At 36.5% G+C, this 27,816-nt stretch overlaps 1 protein-coding gene across 2 annotated transcripts; it reads left to right on the forward strand.

The window, feature by feature from the left end:
* Nucleotides 1-277: 277 nt before the first annotated feature.
* On the forward strand, nt 278-27,816 carry LOC101893837 (venom serine protease Bi-VSP). 2 transcript variants are annotated; one of them, XM_059131748.1, is made up of 8 exons: nt 278-417; nt 711-880; nt 23,975-24,147; nt 24,210-24,919; nt 24,995-25,070; nt 25,140-25,224; nt 27,164-27,462; nt 27,528-27,816. In XM_059131748.1, the coding sequence occupies exons 2-8, from the start codon at nt 790-792 to the stop codon at nt 27,669-27,671; spliced, it is 1,578 nt and encodes a 525-aa protein (XP_058987731.1). In that variant the 5' UTR covers nt 278-417; nt 711-789; the 3' UTR covers nt 27,672-27,816. The 2 variants fall into 2 exon arrangements, with proteins under 2 accessions (XP_058987731.1, XP_058987730.1); XM_059131747.1 differs by having other exon boundaries at nt 295-417; nt 639-880; nt 27,528-27,815.

Genomic DNA, 27,816 nt, shown 5'->3' on the forward strand with positions numbered 1-27,816 from the left:
ATAATCGCAATGTTGTCTACTAAGTTGTCATGAAAAAACACACTTCTCTATTCACTGGGAGACTAGAAGAGATGATGGGTAACCCCAAAGGTCTGTCCAATAATTGTAGCTCTGCTTTGGCTCTATTCACAGCTACCGGTGTAGATATGGCGTTGTTGTTGTACAAAACGAAAAGTAACAACCTGTTCACTGGCCAGAGAAATGAGACGTAACCAAAGCGAAAAAAAAGAAGGAAAATAAAAACAACGTCGAACAAATCACAACCTATAAAACACGTTAGCACGAGTAACGCTTCTTCTAGATCCGACTTAAGAAACTCAAAATCAGTTTCAAAATAAACGCGTACTCGAACACAAGCAAGCAACCAAAGTGGCGGCAGAGCTAAAGGCCACGTTAAATCGAAACTAATTTTTTGACGTGAGAAAAATAAAACAATTGGAAGATTTTTTTTTATCAAATATTTGAAAAATGTTGAAATAATTTGACAAAAAAAAATAGAAACAAAAAACAAAACAAATAAAAATAAAAATATTTAAGTTGTTCTAAACGAATTCATTTGAAATACCAGTATTTCTAGAATATTTGGAAAGAAAAATATAAAAAAAACAAGGAATGATAAAACTAGTGTTTATGTGTAGTTGTTCTTGTGCCAATTAACACCTCTAAATCGGGAAGTCAATAAAATTTCAGTGTTCAGATTCCTTCTCCAGCAAGCAGCAAGTTGGAAAATATCAAAAGAAAATAAATAGAAAAAACGGAAAAAAGAAGCAACGAAAATAATTAGACATCATGAGAGCGTTCATCGGCTGCCATAAAGTGGCGTTAATTGTTCTGGCGTGCATAACAGTGCCGGTATTGTGCCAGCGTAATTTTCGACAAGGTAAAGTCCAAATCCCACCAAAAGTGTTAAAAAAAACGGAAAAAAAGTCCCTACTCTACTCAAGTGGATTATATAAAAATTAATATCGATGTCTGGATTACTTCATTATGCCAACAATAAAAATAAACTCATTTCAATTAATTAATTTTAAACGGTTTTGAAAACCAAACCGGTTGAATCTCAATTAAGTGGCAAACATTTTGTTTTTGTATTGTGATTGTTATTATTAAAAAAAAAAACACACACACAAGTATTTTGAAAATTTCGATTATATATTCCAAAATGTGTGTGTGATTTTTTTCGAATTTGGTATTGAAAACGATTCAAGTCTATGGGACGAGAATGTGTTATCAAACAGAAAAAAGTTAAAAAGAATTTCTAGTTTTTCTAGTTTAGTATATGGCACCCAACGTGGGGCGCCATCGCCTTGTTCTTCTCATCATAATTACTGTGAGTTACATTGGTCGCAGAAATTGTCTACTCCTTGATATCCTAAGGTTTAAAGGAAAACTTAAGTGGATCTTTACAGAATAATGACCCATATTGTCCCCCATTACTTCATGAAATTCTCGTTGATCTAAATCCACTTTGACAATCTTTCCCTTTGTTATCCCAATATCTGAAGGAGAGTTGTTGAGATTTATATATGAACAATTGCGAGTGAGAAAGGATGTTATGTGAGGTCCTTGAAACAGTGCACAGTACATTTCTACACGTGTGATTTCAATAAATTAAAATAAGTAAAGATAAGCCAAAAGTAGGGCGGGGCCGACTTTATGATACCCAACACTCCTAAGCATATTTAGTAGCGCTTCCATAACAAAATAATTTATTTGAAGTAGATCATACCATCTATCAATATTTGGCTTTAGAGCAGTTATAATTTGGTTTCAGAGGGAACTAATATATGGCAGGCATATCCAATTCAGAATCGATTTTTTATAAATTTGACGAAGACATTTTAATCTTCGAGAAGGATTATATTAAAAATATATGATAGATGGCTAAAACTTTGCACACATGCTTATTTTTCCAGTAGGCAGGTTAAGTTCGTAAATGGGCCATGTAGGTCCACGTTTTCATTTAGCCCCCATATAACGGAACCTCCCTATATTCGGTATTGTGATGATTTTAGCGACATTATTCACCGGAATTGTTTCAAAAATGGTATTTGAAGTTCGTTATGGGAACTACAGTCTGTGACAGAAAATTGACTGTGCGGGTCCACGTCTTCGTATAGGCCCCATATATCAGTACCTCCCTATATTCGGTATTTTGACGATTTTAGGTACAATACCCACCGAAGTTGTTGGAGATGTTGCATTTGAAGTTCGTAATAGATGCTACAGCCTGTGACATAAAATTGTCTATGCTGGTCCAGGTCTTCGCACAGCTCCAATTTAACGGCACCTCCTTATATACGATATTTTGATGATTTTAGCTACATTATTCGCCGTTTATTTCAAGTTTCGAATTTGCTTAATGGCTTATGACAAACAATGCCTATGTATGTCCACGTCGTATAGACCCCATTATAACGGCTATATTCGGTATTTTTCAAATTTTAACAGAATTTTTTAAGGATTTTATTTTTTCAAAATTTCCAAATTCACTGCAAATGGTGGAGGGTATTAAAAGTTCGGCCCGGCCGAACTTACTGCTTTTTAACTTTTTTTTATTTCATTGGAAATGTCGGAAATAGCATCAAATTTTAGAATAAGTTTAGATTTGTTAAAATTGGTCACCTTTGGTACGAATTATGGCCTTCAAACGGCCAATGAAACCGTTACACGCAGCCCGAATGTTACTCTGCGGTATTTTGGGCCATTCCCGGCGAAGCACTTTCTTAAGGTGATCGACACTTTGGTACTTTTTAGTGCCAGCCTTGTTTTCTAAAATACTCCAGACACAATAGTCCAACGGATTGGTATCCGGAGATTTTGGTGACCATTGTGCGCTGGAAATGAAGCGAGGAACCTCATTTTGTAAGCATTTTAGGGTTCTGAGTCCTGTTGGAATGTCCAAGGTCTGCGGCCAAAATGTTTGCATGTCCAAGGCTTTAATACACCATCCAGAATATTTTTGCGATAATATTCGACATTTATTCTGATGCCACGGTCGATTAATACGAGCGGAGAGCGACCATCTGTTGTTATGGCGGTTCTGGCCAATCGAAGGTGCACATTTTCAGCTGACCTCTTTGGCAAGTAAACACGATCATTTTGTTCGTTCACAAACTGCTGGACAACGATTGTTTTCTCATCGGAGAAAATCAAATTCGGCAGTTCACCACTTTCGGCCAAGCGAAGCAACTCTTTAGCTCTTTTGGGGCTATTTTCTTTCTGTTGCGGTCTAAATTCTTGTACTTTTTGGAATTTCAATGGCTTTACCCCGAGCTCATTTTTCAATATTTGCCGAATGGATATCGCAATATATGTTCAGCTAACGAGCCATTTTTCGGCCACTGCGACGCGGGTTTCAATCAAGTCGCTTCTTTACATTTCGAACCATTTCTGCTGATGTTGCTGTTTTCTTCCGTCCACTTCCTTGACATCAATCTACGCTGCCAGTATCACGGTAACGAGCTATGGTACGAAACACAAAAGATTTATTCACATTTAAATGCTGGAGTGCTCAAACGATAGCCACTTGTGGTTTTCCAGCCAAATATAAAGTAATCACACCATCACGCTAGAATTCCATCACGAATAACTTTTTTTTTTTCTGGAAAACTCTCACCAAAGTGCTTTTGTTCGCTTGTAAACAATATATTTAGCTGTCGCTGGAATAATTTTAACATCAACATCCTGTATATGGACAATATCGGCGCCTTCTCAAAACTTATATAAGATCTCACATAAGAAATCTTGCGAAGAAAAACACGAACGCTTTAAAATACAGATTATACTTGAAGATGGGCTATATCTGTTCCTCTTAGAAGTATCTTATTTTGTTGGTGCAATGACCCAATTGTCCCAACTAGTACGAATTCGTGAATTCAGGAATCGGTACCAGTTTTTATTACCTAGAATTGAAGTAGCGAATGTGGAGGGCATTCGCTACTTCAATTAAGGCGGCCTCTCACATCATACAACCAGAGAAACAATTCCATTTCTACATTAGTCTTCTACCGGTCGTGTTTTAATGCCCTCAGTCATATGGCCACTGACGTTATATATCTTTCGATACAGCCAAAACGAAAGCATCATTCGCAAACTTTCCAATATTTTTGTCAGTGTTAGATCATGTGCAAAAACGGACAATTTCGGACTACTCCTGGCACCTCTTTTTGAATAACTATCCAAATTTTGAATTAATATCTCTCATAAAATGCTAAATAAGCATACGATTGCCTTCAAATTTCATACATCCCAATATTATTTTTAGCACAAGATCTGGTGTGAAGATGGGATATATCGGTCTACTGCTTCTGGTATCTCCCCAACAACGGCTCAATATTTTGAATAGCCACGATCCTTATAAAACGCGAAATGATCATCCGATTCCTTTCAAAATCTCATCGCAACCCAATATTTCTATCAACACACGATCTTGGGAGAGGGTAGATATCGGCACACCTTTTCGGCTACCTCTCCACAAAGAGTGAACATTTTGAAAAACTATGTCTTTCTTAATACGCGAAAGAAAATCGCAACCAGCGATCTGAGGTTAATATGGAATTTGTCGGCTAACAATTATTTCTGTAGAACTGTAAATAAGTATTCGATCTTTATACCCTACAACACTATGTGTTGGGGGTATTATAAGTTTGATTGGGCCAGAATTTGTGTAACACCTCGAAATATTGGTTTCCCATATAGGAAAGTATATATGGATCTTCCTAGCTCGCCGAGCTGAGTCGATCTAGCTATGTATGTCCGTCCGTCCGTCTGTCCATGTTAATTTTTAATCACTCTACAGGTCGCAATTATGGCCCGATCTTCACGAAATTTAGAATGGAGGTGGGGTTAAGATCAGAATAGAACCCTATTTCTTTTGAAGATGATCGCATAATATTGAAATGGACCAGATACTGAAAAAATGTCGGATTTTGCAGTAGCGGAATTTCGCATGTAGGTAGAGTTTAGGGCGGGGAAGAAGCCTACCAATTTTGACGGTCATCGGATAATATTTAGCGGGTAAAATAGACCATATCTTTTTGTTGAAAAAATTCAAAATATTTCATTAAACCGCGAATATTTTAAATCCCGGCGAAATCGCGAAGCCATGACAAGGTTACTTCTGATCTTTACATTGATGTTAACATACCACAAATCGGATATATAGCAAAATATGTTCGATATATATGTCTATCCAAGAAGATATGCTTGAAAGATGTCATATATAGATGTCATTAATTCAGAATGGCCTCTTAGCAGGAAATAAAAAACGTCTAAAAAATCGCATAAAAATATCTCTCTAAAGATTAAAATATTGATTTTCTAACATTTTCTCATATGTTTTCAATTTTGTCATATTATTGGCATATTTTCATTCTGAATTAAACATTTGGTAATATTTCTACAGCTAACAAAACTAAGTAGTTAGGATATCAGGATATCATATACAGATCGCATTTATGGCCCGATCCTTATGAAATTTTGCATAATAGAAGCCTACTCTTTTTGGAGATGATCGCCATATATTTAGGGGTTGAAATGGACCAAAAACTGCAAAATTGTCAGCAGATCGTAATTATCGCCCGATACTCACGCACATTTGAATGGGGGTTATCGGACATTCCAAAAGCCAAGCAGTTTTGGATGGGCATCCAAATATATTCATTGTGTGAAATAGTTTGCCAACTTTTGTAGACAAAATACGAAAATGTCCATTCCAGTGACTTTTTGGTGAATTCACAAATACAGGAAAGGCGCACTTCTGAATATTTCGTTAAGGCTGATTTCGTTGAAGAATATAGTCAAATGTCTGTATCTCATATTGGTGCGTTTCAGTCAAAAACCAATAATAAATGTTAATCTTTTGCCACTTCTAAGATATTATAGGTCTTTGGAAAATATTGGTTCCAGATCTAGGAAGACCATTTACCAATAAATTGGAAATGAGAAAATTAGTTTAAGTTGCTATTATTCGAAAATTAGAGAAACCTGATGGTTTTCTTTTATTATTTGTCACAATGTCTTGTGGAATTCTTTCGAGTATTTCGCCTATATAAACTGTATCATTTATTATAGTGTTGTAGGGTATTCAACGGTCGGCCCCACTCGACTGTAGCCTTTGCTTACTTGTTTTTATTTAATTTTTGAAAGGCTTGAATAAGAGGGTAAAAATTTTGAATAATCATAACGCAAGTCAAGTTATATCTGACCAAACCGATATTGACTGAGGGTACAAAATCTGTTTCTTTAAATATTTGTTGTTTTTTTGTTTTAATATTTGTATTTTATTTAAAATTGCGTTCTAGTTGGAAGTCTTAACTTAAGACATTTTTCGGCAATTTGCAGTCGGGATCACAACTTTTGTCCCCCAAACTTGTATCGGAAATTTCGAATATTTTTATTTATCTATCATTTCCATCAAAAGATGATTCATAATATTTGGAAATATTTGAAGAAGACACCACTTAAAATCGTTTAGGCTAGCATTAGCCATTCGTGACTTCATCATATTATGAAAATAAGCATGTCGAACAACAACAATCAATCTGACGCTATGGCATGAATTTAAGAAGAAAAAAATAAAACGAAAGACTTAAGACACAAACATGCAAACATCATAAATTTCCATTGGCCACCTGTCGGAGAAGTGAGTTAACAAAACAGAGAAAATAATTTTTAAATTAGGCTTCATCTCATTTAACCTATTCTTTAGCTATTTAAATTTTGAAATGTGTCCACATAATTTGATATTTTTGAAGTTAGGTTAATTTATAAAGAATCAATTTTGATATCGATCCAACAGGTTAGAAATTGTCAATCATATTGCTGTCAGTATGCTACAAAAAATATATTTTTATTTTAATTTCCATTTCTGATAATTTGTGGGGAAGGTGCCCGATGGGATTCAGCTGATAATAAATGATACGATGTAAGAAATTCATGTGGTTGGACCTTCTTATTACATGAGGTCAGGTGGGAAAATGGACAACATCAGCCTACTCTCCATGGAGTACCACAAATGGTCGAAATTTGAAATAGTTGTAACTCTAATAAAATGTGAAATAAAAGTCCGATTGTCTTCAAATTTGGCATATCCCAATATTTCTACCAACGCAAGGTCTGGTGTGAAGACGAAATATATCGGACCACTCCATCTAGTACCTCCCCCACAACGGGTCCAAGTTTTGAATAACCAAACTGCTCATAAATAAGCTTCAGTTTCTATTCATGGAACTATAGCCGCTATATCTGAACCGATTTTTACTAAACTTTGAAGTACTTGTTTATAGGCTGAGTTCCGTCGGAAGTGCCAAAATGCAGTCTATTTGGGCTGATATTGGCCATTTGGTGCACAAAAAAACTTGAAATCGGGTAAAATATATATATATATGGGAGCTATAGCTATATCTGAACCGATTTTCACCAAATTCGAAGTTCTTTTAGGATGAATTCAGCCGGAATTAATAAAATTCAGTCCATTTGGGCTGATATTACCCATTTGGTGTACAATAAACCTGATATCGTATAAAGATATATATATAGGAGCTATATCCTAATCTGATCCGATCTCGATAAAATTTGACAGAGGTATTTTTGAGCTCCCTAAGTTATCTGATTCCAAATATCATTCTTGTGGAGTGCATATTACGCGTGTGAGGGATTTAAAACCCCAAATCGCATGAAACATACATATGTGAGCTAAAGCTATATCTGAACCGATTTTCACCAAATTTGATGTACTTGCTTCTTGACTGATCGGAGGTGCCAAACACCTCCAGGTCAATTGAAATGATATGGGCATTTGGTGCACAATCACCCCGAAATCGTTTGAAGATATATATGTCCATATAAGGCTGAGATAAAAAACCGCAACAAAGTCAAATGCCATAATTTTTTAATTTTTATAAATTTTATTGAATGAAAGAAAAAAATGTCGGAAATAGCATCAAATTTTAGAATAAGTTTAGATTTGTTCGAATTGATCACCTTTGGCACGAATTGTGGCCTTCAAACGGCCAAATGAAACCGTCATACGCCGCCCGAATGTTGTTCTGCGGTATTTTGGTCCATTCCCGGCGAAGCGATTGCTTGAGGTGATCGACACTTTGGTATTTTTTAGTGCCAACCTTGCTTTCCAAAATACTCCAGACACAATAGTCCAACGGATTGGTGTCCGGAGATTTTGGTGGCCATTGTGCGCTGATGATGATGAAGCGAAGAACCTCATTTTGTAACCAATCTTGGGTGGCACGTGCTGAGTGCGATGGTGCTGAGTCCTGTCCTGAATGTCCAAGATCTGCGGCAAAAATGTTTGCATGCCCAAGGCTTTAATACACCCTCCAGAATATTTTCGCGATAATATTCGACATTTATTCTGATGCCACGATCGATTAATACGAGCAGAGAGCGACAATCGACTGTTATGGCGGCGATGGTGTCCAACCGAAGGTGCACATTTTCAGCTGACCTCTTGGCAAGTAAACACGATCAATTTGTTTGTTTACAAACTGCTCGACAACGAATGTTTTATCATCGGAGAAAACCAAATTCGGCAGTTCACCACTTTCGGCCAAGCGAAGCAACTCTTTAGCTCTTTTAAGTCTATCTTCTTTCTATTGCGGTGAATGTTCTTGCACTTTTTGGAATTTCAATGGTTTTACCTCGAGCTCATTTCTCAATATTTGCCGAATAGAATATTGCGATATGTTCAGCTCATGAGCCATTTTTCGATCACTGCGACGCGGGTTTCGATCAAGTCGTAACTTCTTACTTTTCGAACCATTTCTGTTGATGTTGCGGTTATCTATCGTCCATCTCCTTAAAGTAGGAAAAAGCTACCAGTGTCACGTTAACGAGCAATGGTTCGAGACACAAGAGATTTATTCACATTTAAATGCTGGAGTGCTCTAACAATAACCACTTTTGGTTTCCAGCCAAATATAAAAAAATCACACTATCACGCTTGAATTCCATCACGAATAACTTTTTTTTCTGCAAAATTCTCACCAAAATGCTTATGTACGCTTGTAAACAATATAATGTTCTGTCTCTGGAATATTTTTAACAGCTGTCGGACGAGTGGCTTCGAAATGACAGCAGTCTGAAGTTGGTTCCAGTTTTTTTTTCATCTCACCCGATTCCATTCAGACATAGTACATATCAATATATCCATCAATACAAGATCTGTTATAAAGATGGTAGAGATCGGACCATTTCTTCTGGTACTTTCCCGCAGGGTCAAAATTTTGAAAAACAAAACGATCAAAGAAAGCGGCATAAGCATCCAACTTTCTTCAAATTGCATACACACAAACATTTTTGCTAACGCAAGATCTTTTGTGAGGATGATATAAATCTGCGAACCTCTTCTGGTACCTCTCCCACAAAGGATCACAATTTCCAATATAGTATATCTGGTATAACTTGCGAAACAAGTCGGCGATTCTTCACAACTTGCTATATCTAAAAATTTCCTTTAATCAAGAATCTGATATGAATATGTAATTGATCGAAATTTATCTGTATTACATGAAGTCCGCTATATCTGGTATCTCACACCTATTTCCACATTTTTCAAAAATTTGCACATATCTCATTATTATTTTTATCAGTCTTAGGTCAGATGCGGCCAACTGTTTCGGAACGACCCCCATAGAGTGTCAACAGTTAGAATAATTATAACTCAAGGTTGGGGGGTATACATCTGTCAGCATAACCGACTGTTACTATATAACCTGTTTAATTAATAATCCATTATTTTCATTCTACTGGTAACGTAGGAGGCAGTTTGTTTACATTACCTTTTAATGGGTTATTCGGCCAAATGTGACCCCTAACAATTATGTCGCGCTACCAATATTTCACGTCATTATTTTCCGTTTCTTTCCAACATTATCAATTTCTCACCATCTCAAACCATGATAAATTAATTAAATATTACAAAATTGTAATTGAGTTTACATTGATTTGTTACAGTCACGAGTCATACAAACCGCATAGCCAGTGCCGCCAGTAGCCAATTGATATATGTAGCTGTCCATGTTAGCAGGTGGTGAGTTAGAACCGTGGCCAACCATTTGCTTTTGATTCGTATTGACGTCAGATCATTGTTATTAAGCCATTCATGTAAATTAACCACAAAGGTGTGTTTTGTTTATTCACTTCATAAGTCAGGGCACGGTGAGATGAGAATATCAAATATTTTCATTCACATTCATCTAAGTAAACAAATTTTTGGATTTCGTGCCAAATGGGAGGTAAAAACCCCCCATTTTTGGAAAACAGTGATTCAAATGGTATTAAGATGAAACAGTAAACATGTAAAAAAGAAGCTAAGTTCGGCCGGGCCGAACTTTGAATACCCTCCAACATTTGGTACAAATTTGGCAATTTTCAAAAAAAATAAAAAAAGCAAAATAAAATCCGTTAAAAATTCTCTTAAAATCTTAAAAATCCGATTGTAGTCGTATATATACGACGATGCATAGGCAATTTTTTTCATGAGCTATTATAATATTCAAAAACGAAATTTGAAAAAAACTCTATTTATAAAATAGGTAAAATAAATAAAATACCGAATATAGGGAGGTACCATTGGGGTTAAAAAACGTGGACCTGCACAGACAATTTTCGGGTTTAGGCTGTAGTATCCATTACGAACTTCAAATACGAAATGTGAAATAATGCCGGTAAATAATGTCGCTAAAATCTTCAAACTACTGAATATCGGTGGGTACCGTTATATGGGGGCTATACGAAGACGTGGACCTACATGGCCCATTTTCAATACCAATAGTCCTGCAGCCTTAATACACATTTGAGTGAAATTTTATCAACCTACTTCATTTCGTTCGGAAGCTAGAGTGATTTCGACAGAGGGACAGACGGATAGACGGACGGACATTGCTAAATGGACATAGAACTTTATGCTGAACAAGAATATATATATATATATATACATATATATATATATATATATATATATATATATATATATATATATATATATATTTTTTTTTTTTTTTTTTTTTTTTTTTTTTTTGTGGGGTATAAAATGTATATTTCGAGGTGTTACAAACGGAAAGACAAACTTACGGTGGAGGGTATAAAAGAAGCTAATTTCGGCCGGGCCGAACTTTTTATACCCTCCACCATTTGGAACAAACTTGAACATTTTCAAAAAAATTCCGTCGGAAAATGCCGCTCAAATGAAAACCGTTATATGGTGGCTATACGAAGACGTGGTGGTGCATAAGTTATTTGTGTCATAGGCTGCTTAGCTGTTCCGAACATTATATACGAAATTTCAAACAATTCCGGTAAATAATGGCGCTAAAATCATCAAATTACCAAATATCGGATGGAACCGTTATTAGGGGATATATGATATCGTGGACCTATATGGACAATTCCCTGTTATAGGATAATGTACTCACAAGGAACTCCTTTTATGGATTTTAAGAAAATTCCATTGAAAAAATACCAAATATCGGGGGTACCTTTGGGGGATATACTATATCGTGGACCTATACAGACAGTTCTCTTTCAGGGGGTAAAGTACTCACAAAGAACCACTTGTGTTGAATTTGAGACAATTCCATTGAAAAATGTAGCAAAAATCAGCAAAATGTCCAATATCGGGGGGTACCGTTATATGGGAGCTATACGATATCGTGGACCGATATATATATAAGTCTCTTCCTGGGGATAAAGTACTCACAAGAAACTTCGTGTGTGGATTTTCAGAAAATTCCGTTAAAAAAATAGGGCTAAAATCATCAAAATACCGAATATCGGAGGGTACCGTTATATGGGAGCTTTACGATATCGTGGACCGATATTCGAATTTGACCTGCCTGCAGACAATAGACAAATCTGTGCAAAATTTTAGCTTCCTATCTTAATTCGTTTTGACTGTAGCGTGATTACAACAGACGGACAGACAGACGGACGGACGGATTGACAGGGCTAAATCGTCTTAGAATTTTAAGTTGATCAAGAATATATAAAATTATTATTTCCACGATTTACAAACGGAATGACGAACTTTATATATCCTCCATACTATGTATGGTCTGGATATTCTGCAAAAATAAGATCCAACAATACATTTCTTGAGAAAATCGCCCTGAATTGCCCTCTTCAAATAGAACTGTTAGACAAATTATGAATTTAATAACCAGTGATGTTAATTGAAATCAACTGTCATTGCCTTAATTCATGTTCGATGTTATCGAATCAGATCAATTGAACTGTTCCACACTTGGCCAAACACAATTGACGTTGTTGCATATGCCTTAACAATTATTTATAAACTATTGTTTAAATGTTTAAATTAACGGCAATTAGTCAGTGAAACAAGTTTTGTGACAGACAGACAGACAGACAGACAAACAAACGTACAATATTTAATTGTTTGCATTTCAAAATAGTCAAGATTTTTTTTTTCTCATACCTATATAGAAAAAAATTTTATGATGTCAGCCGACAATTACAGGAATACAAATTAGGAAGATCATTTCTCAGCGGACCATTGCGTGACATATTCACGACACTAAGAATGAAATATGTGATGAGAGAATGAATGAGAATTGGAATACAATATTTATTTTGAAATGAAAACTTAATAAACTCGGTTGGGTGGACAGAAGTGATGTTTATTTTAATTTATTTGACTTCTACTATCAGAAGATAGTTACGATATGTCAACATCGCAATATCTAGTATGAAGGACATATTAAATTTGTCATTCTGTTTGTAACACCTCGAAATATAAATTTTAGATCCCACAAAGTATATATATTCTGGATTAGCATAAAATTCTATGTCGATTTAGCGATGTCCGTCCGTCTGTGGAAACCACTCTAGCTTCCGAACAAAATGAAGTAAGTTAATAAAAATTTACTCAAATGTGAATTATGTCTGCAGGACTTTTGGTATTGAAAATATGCTATATAGGTCCACGTCTTCGTATAGCCCCCATATAACGGTATCTCCCGACTTGCGGTATTTTGACGATTTTAGCGACATTATTTACCGGAATTGTTTCAAAATTGGTATTTGAAGTTCGTAATGGATACTACAGCATAAGACAGAAAATGAGTCATGTAGGTCCACGTCTTCGTATAACCCCCATATAACGGTACCCCCGATATTCGGTATTCTGATGATTTTAGCGACATTATTTACCGGAATTGTCTCAAATTTGGTATTTGAAGTTCGTAACGGATACTACAGCCTCAGAGAGAAAATGGGCCATCTAGATCCACGTCTTCGTATAGCCCCCATGTAAAGGTACCCCCGATATTCGGTATTCTAATGATTTTATCGACATTATTGACCTACATTCGATTTTAACAGAATTTTTAACGGATTTTATTTTTTTAGAAAATTGCCAAATTTGTTCCAAATGGTGGAGGGTATTCAAAGTTCGTCCCGGCCGAACTTACAGCTTTTTTACTTATTGTATTTTTTTGAACACAGAGACATTTTGGAATTTTACAATACAGCCCTCATATAAAGACCAGGAAGTGACCGCTACTTCATCAGCGAAAAGTCCACCTTAAAATTTTACATTAGTTCCAAAAGTTCGTATTACGCTTTTTTATATCCTCAGCCATATCATTTGATACGGCCAAAATATTTCTTATCAAAATAACGGGTTTAGAGCCTAGGTCTCTTTGGACCAAATTCATTTCAGGATATTTAGAGTCGATCTAGCGATGTCCGTCCTAAGGGAGTATCTTTCTAAGGGAGCATCCGATTTGGTCCAAACTTGGTATATAGTAATATTATTATCAAACTTAGATCCAGTTAGGAGATGGGCAAAATCGGTTCACTCCATCTGGTATCACCACCACAAAGCTCGAAATTTTAAAAAAATATTTTTCTGCACAGAAGAAGAAAGGATGGTCCGACTTTGCTCAAACTTTGAAAATCCTTACATTTCCATAAATTCTACGTCAAGTGCGAAAATGGACAAAATCGGTCCACTTCATCAAGGGTAAAAAATTTGGAATACCCATGAAGCCCATAAAACACGAAATTAAAATCCGATTCCATCCAGACTTGGTATATCTCAATATTTCCATCAACCCAAGATCCGTTTTAAAAATGGTAGAGATCGGGCCATTTCTTCTGGTACCTCCCCCACAAAGGGTCAAAATTTTGAAAACCAAAACGCTCAAAGAATGCGACATAAGCATCCAACTCTCTCTTCAAATTGCATACATACAGATATTTTTGCTAACGCAAGATCTTTTGTGAAGATGATATATATCTGCGAACCGCTTCCACAATTTTCAATACTTTTATCTGTCAAAACTTGCGAAACAAGTCAGCGATTCCTTAAAACTTGCTATAGCTAATTATTTCTCTCAACCAGGAACCTGAGATGAATATGGATTTTATGATTTCGCATAAAAATGGATATAAATGTTCGATTTTCTTGTAGTTTTGCTCACCAATATTTTTATTATCACATATCTCATATAAAGTGAAGGAAGTAGCCAGTATAGTCCAAATCTGGCACGTCTCAATATTTATATCATATTCATTAAGGTCCGATACGAAATATACAATATTGGCAAATTCCTTCGAAACCTACTCCATAGACGGTCCATAGCTCCCATATATATCTTTATCCGATTTGACATTTATTGTGCACCAAATGGGATATTAACCCAAATGGGATGGAGAAGCAAGAACTTCAAATTTCAAATATAGATATATCTGAACCGATTTTCACCAAATTTAAAGTTATTTCTTCTCCATTCCATTTGAGTTGATATTCCATTTGGTGCACAATAAACGTCAAATCGGATAAATATATATATCTAAATCTGAACCGATTGATGAAATTTCGCAGAGGTATTACTGAGCTGTATCTGATATCTGCCTTCATATATTATGTTGTGAAGGGGATTTTACAAATGTGAGGTTTAAGTCCTCCAAATCGGGTGAAATATATAAATGGAAGCTATAGCTGTATCCAAACCGATTTTCTCTCTCATATATATTTTTTATCCGATTTGGTGTTTAAGTCCCTGACATTCGTATCAGATACAGCTCAGAAATAACCAAATGTTATTGACATCGGTTCAGATTATGATATAGCTTCCATATATATATCTTCATCCGACTTGACCCCCAATATGTAATATCAGCCCAAATTGCACATCCAACTGAATTTGTCCTGGAAGTAGATATAATATTTGGTAGAACTCGCTCCCCAAATTTGATGGAAATCGATTTAGAGTTGGGTATACATCCCATGTAATAGTTGCCTCTGATTCCGAATTATAAGTGCTCCAAAGCATTCAAAAAAGTTCATACTCGTACGAACCACTTCACATCCATTCCCAATATAAACGTTAATTTAGCCCTATTAATAAAGTTGGTCTCGTCCGACTTTTGACCTGTCTTTACTGGTTAATAGAAAAGTTAGTCAATGCTCAGCAGACCCTTCATATCTGGACTCTCTATGGCTTATGCCGCTTTAATATTCAATACCTATTGATCTAAGAACAACAAAGTCCTCCCATTGCTTATCATTGGTCAATTTTTTTTTTTAAGAACCCATTTCACGTTTACCTCCCTTCCCTGGCCTCGATAATTTATTTTTCCTTTTTGTTGTTGTTGTTGTTATCCCATACATTATTTGTGTGGAACACCAATCGCATAATAACATAGTAACTTACATTGACAGCGTAACTTGCATATCTAATTAGTTGGCGTGGTTCTCCTCCACCTTCACAGCGTACTTCGCAGATCAATGATCTTCATGTTGAAAATTCAATTGAATGACAATCGATAGCCTTAACGCATTCTCGTATTTAAATTTCAAGCACGTGTCTATCTGTCCGTCTGCCCGTCTGTCCGTCTGTCGCTATGTCCGATTAAATGAATTGTGACTAATGGATTAGAAAAAAATTTAATTTAGAAAAACAATATCGCCACTATAAATAGCCAATTGATGACAGAACAGTTATAGAAAATGAAAGTTGAAAATCATTTCGAATACATAACATTTTACAGAGAGGAGAACGGAAAAGTGACAAATCATAAATTTATAAATATTAAAAAAAATTAGCATTTGTAATTATGGCATTAAACGCTTATTTCGCTTGAGAAGTTTTGTTCAGGGTCGAATTTTCTCAAATATACATTTACTTTCACAGACCTTCGTAATCAACGGTCTGTAAATGTATGTAATTTCGTATAACCGGTTATAGTGGCGAGAAAAATAAATGAAATGTTTGTAATGGCTAATACATGAGTTGAAAAGTTGCGGGCCTAGGGAAAATTTACAGATAACTGCACATAGAATAGCTCAACATCAATTTGAGGAAAATATAAAATATTATTACAGGAGTACTAAAATCAAACCGAAACCGAAAGTTGAGAGCATGAGGTTAAATAAAAAATTTTAATGTCGGAAAGAATAATAGAAAAATTTTTACCTTTTAAACTAAAATTTATTCAGAATCTATCGTTTTAAAGTTTACCGAGGAGGATATTAGCAAAACATTGCACAATGCACCTACATCCAATTTCTTTTAACCAAAACTATTTCAATGTCTCTATAGGTAAACCCTAGAAACCAATAGTGACCACATCATCAAATTTCAGCTCTATCTCTTCTAATAGAATTTGGTATGCATATCCAAAACAATCTCCCTCTATCTATCCTAGTCTTCAATTTCCTCAATTACCAAATCTAGTAAAATTTAGTACAATTATAGTACACAAACCACAGACACTGTGACGACGTGGGCTGGGGTAGGTTCAGCGGGGGCCAGGGTCGTCACAAATATTTTTTTTTTTGTTTCTATCTGCATCACTTGGTCAATTGTAAGAAACACAGCCCATTGTACGGCGACGACATTCACAACAGCAGATAATTGGAAATAAATGGTTGGTCCCATTGACGGCAGTTCGACACAATACAGGGTGAGATGAAAAAAACTGCAACCAACTTCAGACTGCTTTCTGTTAATGTTATTCAAGTGACAGCTCATTATATTGTTGACAAGCATACAAAGCATTTTCCAGAAAAAAAGGTATTCGCGATGGAATTCAAGCGTGATAGTGTGATTTCTTTATATTTGGCTGGAAAACCACAAGCTAGGCTATCGTTAGAGCACTCCAGCATTTAAATGTGAATAAAACTTTTATGTCTCGTACCATCGCTCGTTACCGTGATACTGGTAGCGTAGCCCGACGTCAGGGAAGTGGACGGAATAAAACAGCAACATCAGGAGAAATGGTTCGAAAAGTAAAGAAGCGATTTTATCGAAGCCCGCGTCGCAGTGTCCGAAAAATGGCTCGTGAGATGAACATATCGCAATATTTTATTCTGCAAATATTGAAAAATGAGCTCGGGGTAAAACCATTAAAATTTCCACAAGTGCAAGAACTTACACCGCAACAGACAGAAAATATACTCAAAAAAAGGTAAAGAGTTTCTTCGCTTGGCCAAAAGTTGTGAACTGCCGAATTTGGTTTTCTCCGATGAAAAAACATTCGTTGTCCAGCAGTTTGTAAACAAACAACATGATTGTGTTTACTAGCCAAAGAGGTCAGCTGAAAATGTGCGCCTTCGGTTGGCTGCCAGAAATCAAGCGCCGGCCATGGTGATGGTGTGGGCCGCCATAACAGCCGATTGTCACTCTCCGCTCGTATTATTCGACTGTGGCATCAGAATAGATGCCTAATATTATTGCGAAAATATTCTGGAGGGTGTATTAAAGCCTTGGGCACGCAAACATTTTTGCCGCAGACCTTGGATATTCCAACAGGACTCAGCCACCCAAGAATGGTTACAAAATGAGGTTCCTCGCTTCATTTCCAGTGCACAATAGCCACCAAAATCTCCGGATACCAATGTGGAGTATTTTGGAAAGCAAGGTTGGCACTAAAAAAATACCAAAGTGTCGATCACCTCAAGCAAGCGCTTCGCCGGGAATGGGCCAAAATACCGCATAGTAACATTCGGGCAGTGTGTGACGGTTTCATTGGCCGTTTGAAGGCCATAATTCGTGGCAAAGGTAACCAATTCGAACAAATCTAAACTTATTCTAAAATTGTATACTATTTCCCACATTTTTTTTGCTTTCATTCAATAAAATTAAAAAAAAAATGTAAAAATGATGGCGTTTGAGTTTGTTGCAGTTTTTTATCTCACCCGGTAGAGTTAGACTTTCTAGGCCACAATATGGTTTTAGAATCTTTGATATGAACTTCCTAAATATTCACGTACAAAATTTCAAACTAACAGCTAGTGGCCCTATTTAACTTCTAAATATTTTAAATAAATATGTTTGGCTTAAAATCCAACTTCATATTTAACAAGTGCAGGGTATGATATTTTCAGTTCGTAACTAGTTACTGGCTTTAAAAAATTTCCTGGACTTTTTCTGAGTAATTACCAAAAAGTCACAAATTATAACAATTTGCAGTCTTATCTTTCAGGCTTAAGACTTTTCAGCCCACATTTCCCATTTTCTTTCTTCATGTTGTTCACATGAAAATGTAGATGCGGTTATTAAATGTTTTTTTTACTCATTGTAAAATCCAACTATAATTACACCAACAGGTTTATATGAATTATGAAATGAAAAAAAATAAAATACAAAATTGACAATAAATTAAAAACAAATTCACACAAAATCATTATCAAGGCTGAAATCAATTGCAAAAATAAAACTGAATACAAATTAAAAAAAAAAAAAAAAAAACAAACCACAGCGTAGAACTTGACAAACGTGTTAATTAGAGGTAATAAATATCGGCATGATGGCAAACATGTAGAGTGAACTGTTTTGAAATTCAAAACGGGTGTGTGTGTATGCGATTGGCTCCATGTCTGTACGTGTGTGTGGTATATTACGGAAACATTTGTTGTAAAAAAACCATCATCAAAATTCAATTGAGGTGTCGAGTGGAATTTCTTTTGCTCACTTTTCAAGAGTACCACCAAATACCATGACCTTGAGAAAAAAAAAAACAAAACTTAACAATTCCAAGAGGGTATTCAATTAATTTAAACAGCGCTGCTCAAAAATCAGACTTCGCTCACCAGTCCAATTTCTCTTAGATTTTTTTTTTTTTTTTTTTTTTTAATCATCCAAAAAACTAGTGTTAAAACATAATTTAAAATTTTTTTGTAATAATTCGCTTTATTATAATTTAATTTTGAACAACATCCAAGTTTAAAAACAATTGAATTTAATGGATAGATTTTAAAGAAAATTAGCATTTTTGTTTTCTCTTAAATAATCTCTTTTTTTGTACTCATGTGCTAGCACACGGTTTTGAGCAGTTCTGCTTTAAACATGCATTTTCGATTTCTCTTCTGCTTGAATTTTTGTCAATAAACTCAAATAACAACACAAGAGAATAAAACCATGAGTGGATGTGGATGTCATTCAGCAACAATGGAAAAGAGAAACAATCTAAGAGAGTACATTGCAAGAGTCTATAACTCTATTTGAATACGAATGCCGGATTCACGATTCGCGAGTGATTGTTGTTATTACATTTGAGTGTTGAAAGTCAACAAAAGACTTAAGACACAAGCGTCATTCGTAGATGCTCCCTCATTTATCTTCTTTAATTCCTAGAAAAAGACTTAAGACACAAACTCTTGGGGTATTTTTTTTTTCTTTTCGGCCATCATAATTGATGCAGGATTTTATAACCAAATTAAATAAGTATAGCAAGGTCGTACGGACAGGTTTTTTTAAATAAATTAATATACACTTTATGCGAATGATTCATAATAAACATTTTTTTTTTTTTTGAGGAATTTGAAAGTTTGCTATTTCGTTAAAAAAAAAAGTGATTCATTTTATTTAAGACAGAAAAATGATATTAACTAAATCTTGTTTTGGGGGACAAAGATTGCTTGAAAATTGCGGAATTTGAAGTATAATGTTGTAGTTGCGGATGTTTAAAGAGTTGACATGTTAAAATAGCTAATTTGATTGTAACCCAAACACTTCCGCAACGTACTCAATGTTAAATCATAATCTGTTTATACCCCACACTATATAGTGGTAAGGGTATTATGTCTTTGTGCATTTGTTTTGTAACATGGAGAAGGAAGCGAGATAGACCCATAGTTACTTTTGAGGAGTTTCATAGAATTACTTTCTGAATCGATTTATGCATGTCAATCCGTCCGTCCGTCTGTCAGGTCATGCAGGTCGCATTTATTATCCAATTGAGATGAAATTTTGCAAACAATACTTGTTTGACATGGACGAACCCTATTGAAATTGGTGAGAATTGGTTCAAATTTAGATATAGCTCCGATATATTTGTTTAACCGATTTCATTTTAATTGTGCTGCAAATGGCCAATATCAATTCAAATGAACTGAATTTTGGAAATTCCGACTAAATTCATCTTCAAATTTGATTAAAATCGGCTGAAATATAGCTATAGCTCCCACATATATGTTTTATTCGAAAAGCCCCTCATGTGCGTAATATGCACTATGCACAGGAATGATATTTGGTACCAGATAACTTATGGAGCTCAAAAATATGCTGGTTAAAATTTTATCGAGATCGGATCAGATTAGGATATAGCTCTCATATATATCTTTATCCGATATATAGTTTATTGCGCTCCAAATGGCCAATATCAGTTCAAAGGAACTGAATTTTGGAAACTCCGACTTAATTCATCCTAGAAACAAATACTTCAAATTTGGTTAAAATCGGCTGAGATATAGCTTTAGCTCCCACATATATGTTTTATTCGAAAAGCCCCTCATGTGCGTAATATGCACTACACAGGAATGATATTTGGTACCAGATAACTTATGGAGCTCAAAAATATGCCTGTTAAATTTTATCGAGATCGGATCAGATTAGGATATAGCTCTCATATATATCTTTATCCGATATATAGTTTATTGCGCTCCAAATGGCCAATATCAGTTCAAAGGAACTGAATTTTGGAAACTCCGACTTAATTCATCCTAGAAACAAATACTTCAAATTTGATTAAAATCGGCTGAGATATAGCTTTAGCTCCCACATATATGTTTTATTCGAAAAGCCCCTCATGTGCGTAATATGCACTACACAGGAATGATATTTGGTGCCAGATAACTTATGGAGCTCAAAAATATGCCTGTTAAATTTTATCGAGATCGGATCAGATTAGGATATAGCTCCCATATACAGAGTGAGATAAAAAAAAACTGCAAAAAAGTAAAACGCCATTATTTTTACATTTTTTTTTTTAATTCTATTGAATGAAAGCAAAAAATGTCGGAAACAGGATCAAATTTTAGAATAAGTTTAGATTTGTTCGAATTGGTCGCCTTTGGCACGAATTATGGTCTTCAAACTGCCAATGAAACCGTCACACGCTGCCCGAATGTTGCTCTGTGGTATTTTGGCCCATTCCCGGCGAAGCGCTTGCTTGAGGTAATCGAAACTTTGGTATTTTTTAGTGCCAATGGCCAACCTTGCATTCCAAAATACTCCAGACACAATAGTCCAACGGATTGGGATCCGGAGATTTTGGTTGCCATTGTGCGCTGGAACCTCATTTTGTAACCATTCTTGGGTGGCTCGTACTAGGTGCGATGGTGCTGAGTCCTGTTGGAATGTCCAAGGTCTGCGGTCAAAATGTTTGCGTGCCCGAGGCTTTAATACACCCTCCAAAATATTTTCGCTATAATATTCGGAATTTATTCTGATTCGCGAAATCGGTTAAGACTTGGATATAGCTCCCATATATATTCTCGGCCGATTTCACATACAGGGTGAGATAAAAAATTATGGCGAATTATGGCCTTCAAATGGCCAATGAAACCATCACACGCTGCCCGAATGTAGTTCTGCGGTATTTTGGTCCATTCCCGGCGAAGCGCTTGCTTGAGGTGATCGACACTTTGGTATTTTTTTGGTATCAACCTTGCTTTCCAAAATACTCCAGACACAATAGTCCAACGGATTGGTATCCGGAGATTTTGGTGGCCATTGTGAGATGGAATGAAGCCGGTAACCTCATTTTGTAACCATTCTTGGGTGGCGCGTGCTTAGTCCTGTTGGAATGTCCAAGATCTGCGGCCAAAATGTTTGCGTGCCCAAGGCTTTAATACACCCTCCAGATTATTTTCGTGATAATATTCGGCATTTATTCTGGTGTCACGGTCGATTAAGAGAGCAGCCATCGGCTTGAGTTCTGGTGCACATTTTCAGCTGACCTCTTTGGCAAGTAAACATGATCATTTTGTTGGTTTACAAACTGCTGGACAACGAATGTTTACTCATCGGAGAAAACCAAATTCGGCAGTTCACCACTTTCGGCCAAGCGAAGCCACTCTTTAGTTCTTTTGAGTCTATTTTATTTCTGTTGCGGTGCAAGTTCCTGCACTTTTTGGAATTTCAATGGCTTTACCCCGAGCTCATTTTTCAATATGTGCCGAATAGAATATTGCGATATGTTCAGTTCACGAGCTATTTTTCGGCCACTGCGACGTGGGTTTCGATCAAGTCGCTTCTTTACTTTCAGAACCATTTCTGCTGATGTTGCTGTTTTCTTCCGTCCACTTCCTTGACGTCGGGCTACGCTACCAGTATCACGGTAACGAGCGATGGTACGAGACACAACAGATTTATTCACATTTAAATGCTGGAGTGCACTAAAGATAGCCACTTGTAGTTTTCCAGCCAAATATAAAAAAATCGCACTATCACGCTTGAATTCCATCACGAATAACTTTTCTTCTGGAAAATTCGCACCAAAATGCTTCTGTAGGCTTGTAAACATTTGAATGAGAATTAAATAATTTTAACAGTTGTCGGATGAGTGGCTTACAAATGACAACAATCTGAAGTTCGTTGCAGTTTTTTTTCATCTCACCCTTTAAGTCCAAACATATTGGCACCCCTACTTTTACGGGTTCATGGTCGGATAAATTAGTTATAACAGAATCGCTATAGTTCAGAATTTTAAACCTTGCACTTACTTTTACTCACAGAATTGTGTAGACTTCTTCCCAGTACGGTTTAATTTTTATACCCTCCACCTTGGAAAGGAGGGTATATTAACTTTGTCATTCCGTTTGTAACATCCCTAAATATTCGTCGTAGACCACATAAAGTATACATATTCATAATCAGCATAAAATTCTAAGTCGATTTAACGATGTCCGTCCCACATTATAGCCCACATTATTTGACGTAGAGCGTCAAAATTTAGCAGAACAATTTGTATTGTGTCTAGGAAGGTTGGTATTGAATATTGGTATAGCCCCCATATAACGTTACCTCCCGATTTTTTGGTATTTTGATGAGTTTTGCCTCATTTTTTCACGGATTTGTCTGAAAATTGGTAGTTGTAGGTCATAATGGGTTCTAGATCCGGTGGAGAAACATTGCATATATAGGTCCACGATTTGGTATAGCCTCCATATAATGGTACCTCCCGATATTTGGTATTTTGATGGTTTCTGTCACATTTTTTCACGGATTTGCCTAAAAATTTGTATTTGTGTGTCCTAATGAGTTCTGGCTACGGTGGCGAAACATTGCATATATAGGTCCTCGAATTGGTATAGCTCCCATATAACGGTACCTCCAGATATTCGGTATTTTGATGATATTGTGCCACATTTCTTCGCGGATTTGTCTAAAAATTGGTATTTGTGTGTCCTAATGGGTTCTAGCTCCGTTGGCGAAACATTGTATGTATAGGTTTACGTTTTTGTATAACAAGGCCAATCTCCCGATATTCGATATTTTGATGCTTTCTGCCACATTTTCCCACGAATATGTCTAAAAATTGGTGTTTGTGGGTCACAATGGGTTCTAATGTTTCCTTTACCCTAAGGTGGAGGGTATTAAAAATTCGGCCCGGCCGAACTTTATGTTTTTTTACTTGTTATATTTATTCTCGTAATTGTATTTGTCAATACTAATTATATTATTTCCACCCTCTTCTCTTCCAGTCAATTCTCAATACTGTGTTACACCTGAAAACTACTACGGGCAGTGTGTAACCCTAAGCTATTGTCCACAGATAGCAAATGCTTTTCAAACAACCAATCAACGACAAGCCCAACAATATGTCATACAGTCACAAAGGGCGTGCGGCACAAGGAGCATTAATGGTGATCCTGTGGTAAGTTGTCAATCACATATCCGCCCTTGATGTTATTAACAAAATATAAAAATGTCCCTTAGGTATGTTGCTCAAATCCAATAACAGCTCCCCCACCACAACCGCAACCAACAACAAGACCCAATCGTCAAACCGCAAGGCCGGTAACACCAGCTCCAACTAATCCCTTCATCGCTACCCAGCGGCCAAATATTAATCCCACAAATCCCTTTCTGAATCCCGTCACACAATCGCCGGTACAGCCCGTTACTCAGGCCCCAGTTGTGCGTCCAACACCGCCACCTACCCCAGCACCCAGCATTGCACCTTCCATTCCCACCATCGATAACAAGGCCACATCCTGCCGCGGACCCGATAGTCGTGAGGGCACCTGTGTCACCCTGATCAATTGCCCGGTATTGGTTGAAGAACTACAAATCAAGCAAACAGATCCGGTGTTCACCAATTATCTACGTATTTCCAATACCATCTGTGGTGGTACCAATACCCTGGTCTGCTGTCCTCAAGCCGCGCAGCCAGTCACCTCGAGTCCCATTACCAAAAACAATGATGTTATACCCCGTCGATTGCCCTCCGTCGAAGAGGGTTGTGGTTACACCAGCAATTCGTATAAGAAAATCGTTGGTGGTGAAGTGAGTAAAAGAGGGGCCTGGCCATGGGTTGCCCTGATCGGTTATGATGATCAATTGTCACCATCACCATTCAAGTGTGGCGGAGCCTTGGTGACGGCTCGCCATGTGGTGACTGCTGCCCATTGTTTGAGGAGAGATTTGTAAGAATCAAAAGGGGAGGATATTTGGGAGAACATTAAAATTGTAAAAATTCTTTGTTTTTTTTTTTTTTGCAGGAAATTTGTTCGCCTGGGTGAACATGATCTGTCGACAGAAACGGAGGCCCGCACGGTTGATATAAATGTTGTTCGGGTAAGTGTGCGAAGATTTTCTTTAAAAGTAATGCATATTATAAATAGTTCTTATATCTTTTTATTATAGAGCGAAAAACATCCTGAATACAATGCCCGCAATGGCCACAGTGATCTTGCCATTTTATATCTGGAACGTAATGTCGAATTTACAGGTAAGTTGAGTTCTTTTAGCTAATGATGAAAATAAGAGAAGAAGGATAATTTGAAGAAGGAACAGGATTATAATTCCCAAACTCATTTCCAAATGGGGTTTTATATAGCCTCCATCATTCTATGGTTAGACCCAACGAAGTATATGTATATTCAGCATAAAATTCTAAGCCATGCCCATCTGCCTGTCTGTCGGTTTTAATCACGCTATCTTACGAACGAATTGAGATGGAAGGATAACAATTTACACACGTGTGTATTTTGTCAGTAGGCAAGCTGGGTTCATAAATGGGTCATGTTGGTCCACTTTTTTATAGCCCCCATATTACCTTACCTATCGATATTCTGACGATTTAGATCCTATTTTCCAGATTTAGATCCCATTTTCAAGATTCAGATCACATTTTCAAGATTTAGATCACATTTTGTCTCAAGGACGGCTTGTAAAACGAAAGCCGTCCACGTCTTCGTATAGCCCCCATATAACGGTACCTCCCGATATTCGGTATTTTGATGATTTCAGCAACATTATTCACCGGAATCGTTTCAAATATCGTACTGGAAATTCCTAATGGGTACTATAGCCTATGACAACAATTTTTGTATGCAGGTCCAACTCTTCGTATAGCCCCCATATAACGATACCTCCCGATATGCGGTATTTTGATGATTTCAGCATTATTATTTCCCGAAATTGTTTCAAAATTTCCTGCTGGAAGATCCTAATGGGCACTACAACCCAAGACAGAAAATTGTCTGTGCAGGTCCACGTCTTCGGTACCTTCCGATACTCCGTATTTTCATGATTTTTGCGACATTATTCATCGTAATTGTAACAAATTTCGTATTTGAAGTTCGTAATGGACACTACAGCCTATGACAACAAATTTCGTAGACAGGTCCACCACGTCTTCGTATAGTCCCCATATAACAGTTTTAATTTAAGTGGTAGTTTTCGGATTTGTGTTTTTTGAAATTTTTCAATTTCCTTCGAAATGGTGGAGGGTATTAAAAGTTTGGCCCGGCCGAACTTGTTTGTAACAGGCAAAAGGAAACGAGATAGACCCATAGTTCCTTTTGATGATCTGCATAGAATCACTTTCTGAGTTGATTTATGCGTGTCAGTCCGTCCGTCCATGTATTCTTGTGAACAAAAATGAGGTCGCATTTATTATCCGATTGAGATGAAATTTTCCAAACAACATTTGTTTGGCCCAAGGACGAACCCTATTGAAATTGGAGATAATCGGTAAAAATTTAGATATAGCTCCCATATATATCTTCGTCCGATTTGCCTTTTATTGTGCACCAAACGTGTAATATCAGCCCGAATAGTATGGAATTTTGCACTTACAACCAAATTAGGCCTGAAAATAAGTATGCAAAATTTGATCGAAATCGGTTCAGATATAGCTATAGCTCCCATATATATTGTTCATCCGATTTGTTGTATTTGTTACCCACAGCCGTAATATGCACTCCCGAACAACGATATTCAGGGAAATATATCAAATACAGCTCTGAAGTATCGTTGCTAAATTTTATTGAGATCGGTTCAGATTTGGATATAGCTCCCATATATATATATTTATCTGATTTCAAATTAATTTTGCACCGAATGGGCAATACAAGTCCGAATTTAAAAGATACAAATGCTTTGGCATATTTAGTCCTTTGAATTTTAAATTATAATTATAATCATAGCGTGTATGATTGAATTCTCCCATAAAAACTTTTAATTCTTATGGGGAGCTCAACTAAATTACCAAAGTGGTGTAGGGTATCATAAAATCGGCCCCGCCCGACTGTAGAACTTTCTTTACTGGTTTGTTTATTTATTTATTTGTTTATTATTTTATTTTATTTATTTATTTATTTATTTTTTTTTTTTTTTTTTTTGCAACAAAATTAACCATTTTTTTTTGTTTACGACTTTTTCAGAATTCATCTCCCCCATTTGTATGCCCACAACCCCAGCGTTACGACAAAAATCCTATGTCAAGCACACACCATTTGTTGTTGGCTGGGGCAAGACCATGGAGGGCGGTGTGTCGGCCAATGTTTTGCAAGAACTTCAAATTCCCGTCTACGACAATGCCGTGTGTCGCGATCGTTATCAGAAGCAAAATCGTCTGTTTACCGAAAATCAATTTGACAGTGCTGTCCTGTGTGCCGGTGTATTGTCGGGCGGCAAGGATACATGCCAGGGAGATTCTGGTGGTCCCCTAATGATACCAGAGGTAAGAACAACCACCTGGTTAAAGTGAAAGCAATCACAATTAATTTCTCTTCTCCCACTCTCTAGCCCTACCAGAACAATGTACGCTATTATTTGATTGGTGTCGTGTCATATGGCATTGGTTGTGCCCGCCCCGAAATCCCCGGTGTCTACACGAGCACACAACACTTCATGGATTGGATCCAGCAGAAGATTGCCGATACTCCTTAGAATTCGTAGAATAAGTAACGCACGAATGGAACAATAAGTGCAGCCATCCATCTAGCCAGATGAACTGATGATGAAGGTGGAAGAGAGATTATTTATTCAGTTTTTTTTTTTTTTCATTTATTTTCTTTTTATAACTTATGCATAT

This window comes from Musca domestica, unplaced genomic scaffold (genome assembly GCF_030504385.1).
Source record: "Musca domestica strain aabys unplaced genomic scaffold, Musca_domestica.polishedcontigs.V.1.1 9, whole genome shotgun sequence".
Lineage (NCBI taxonomy): Eukaryota > Metazoa > Arthropoda > Insecta > Diptera > Muscidae > Musca > Musca domestica.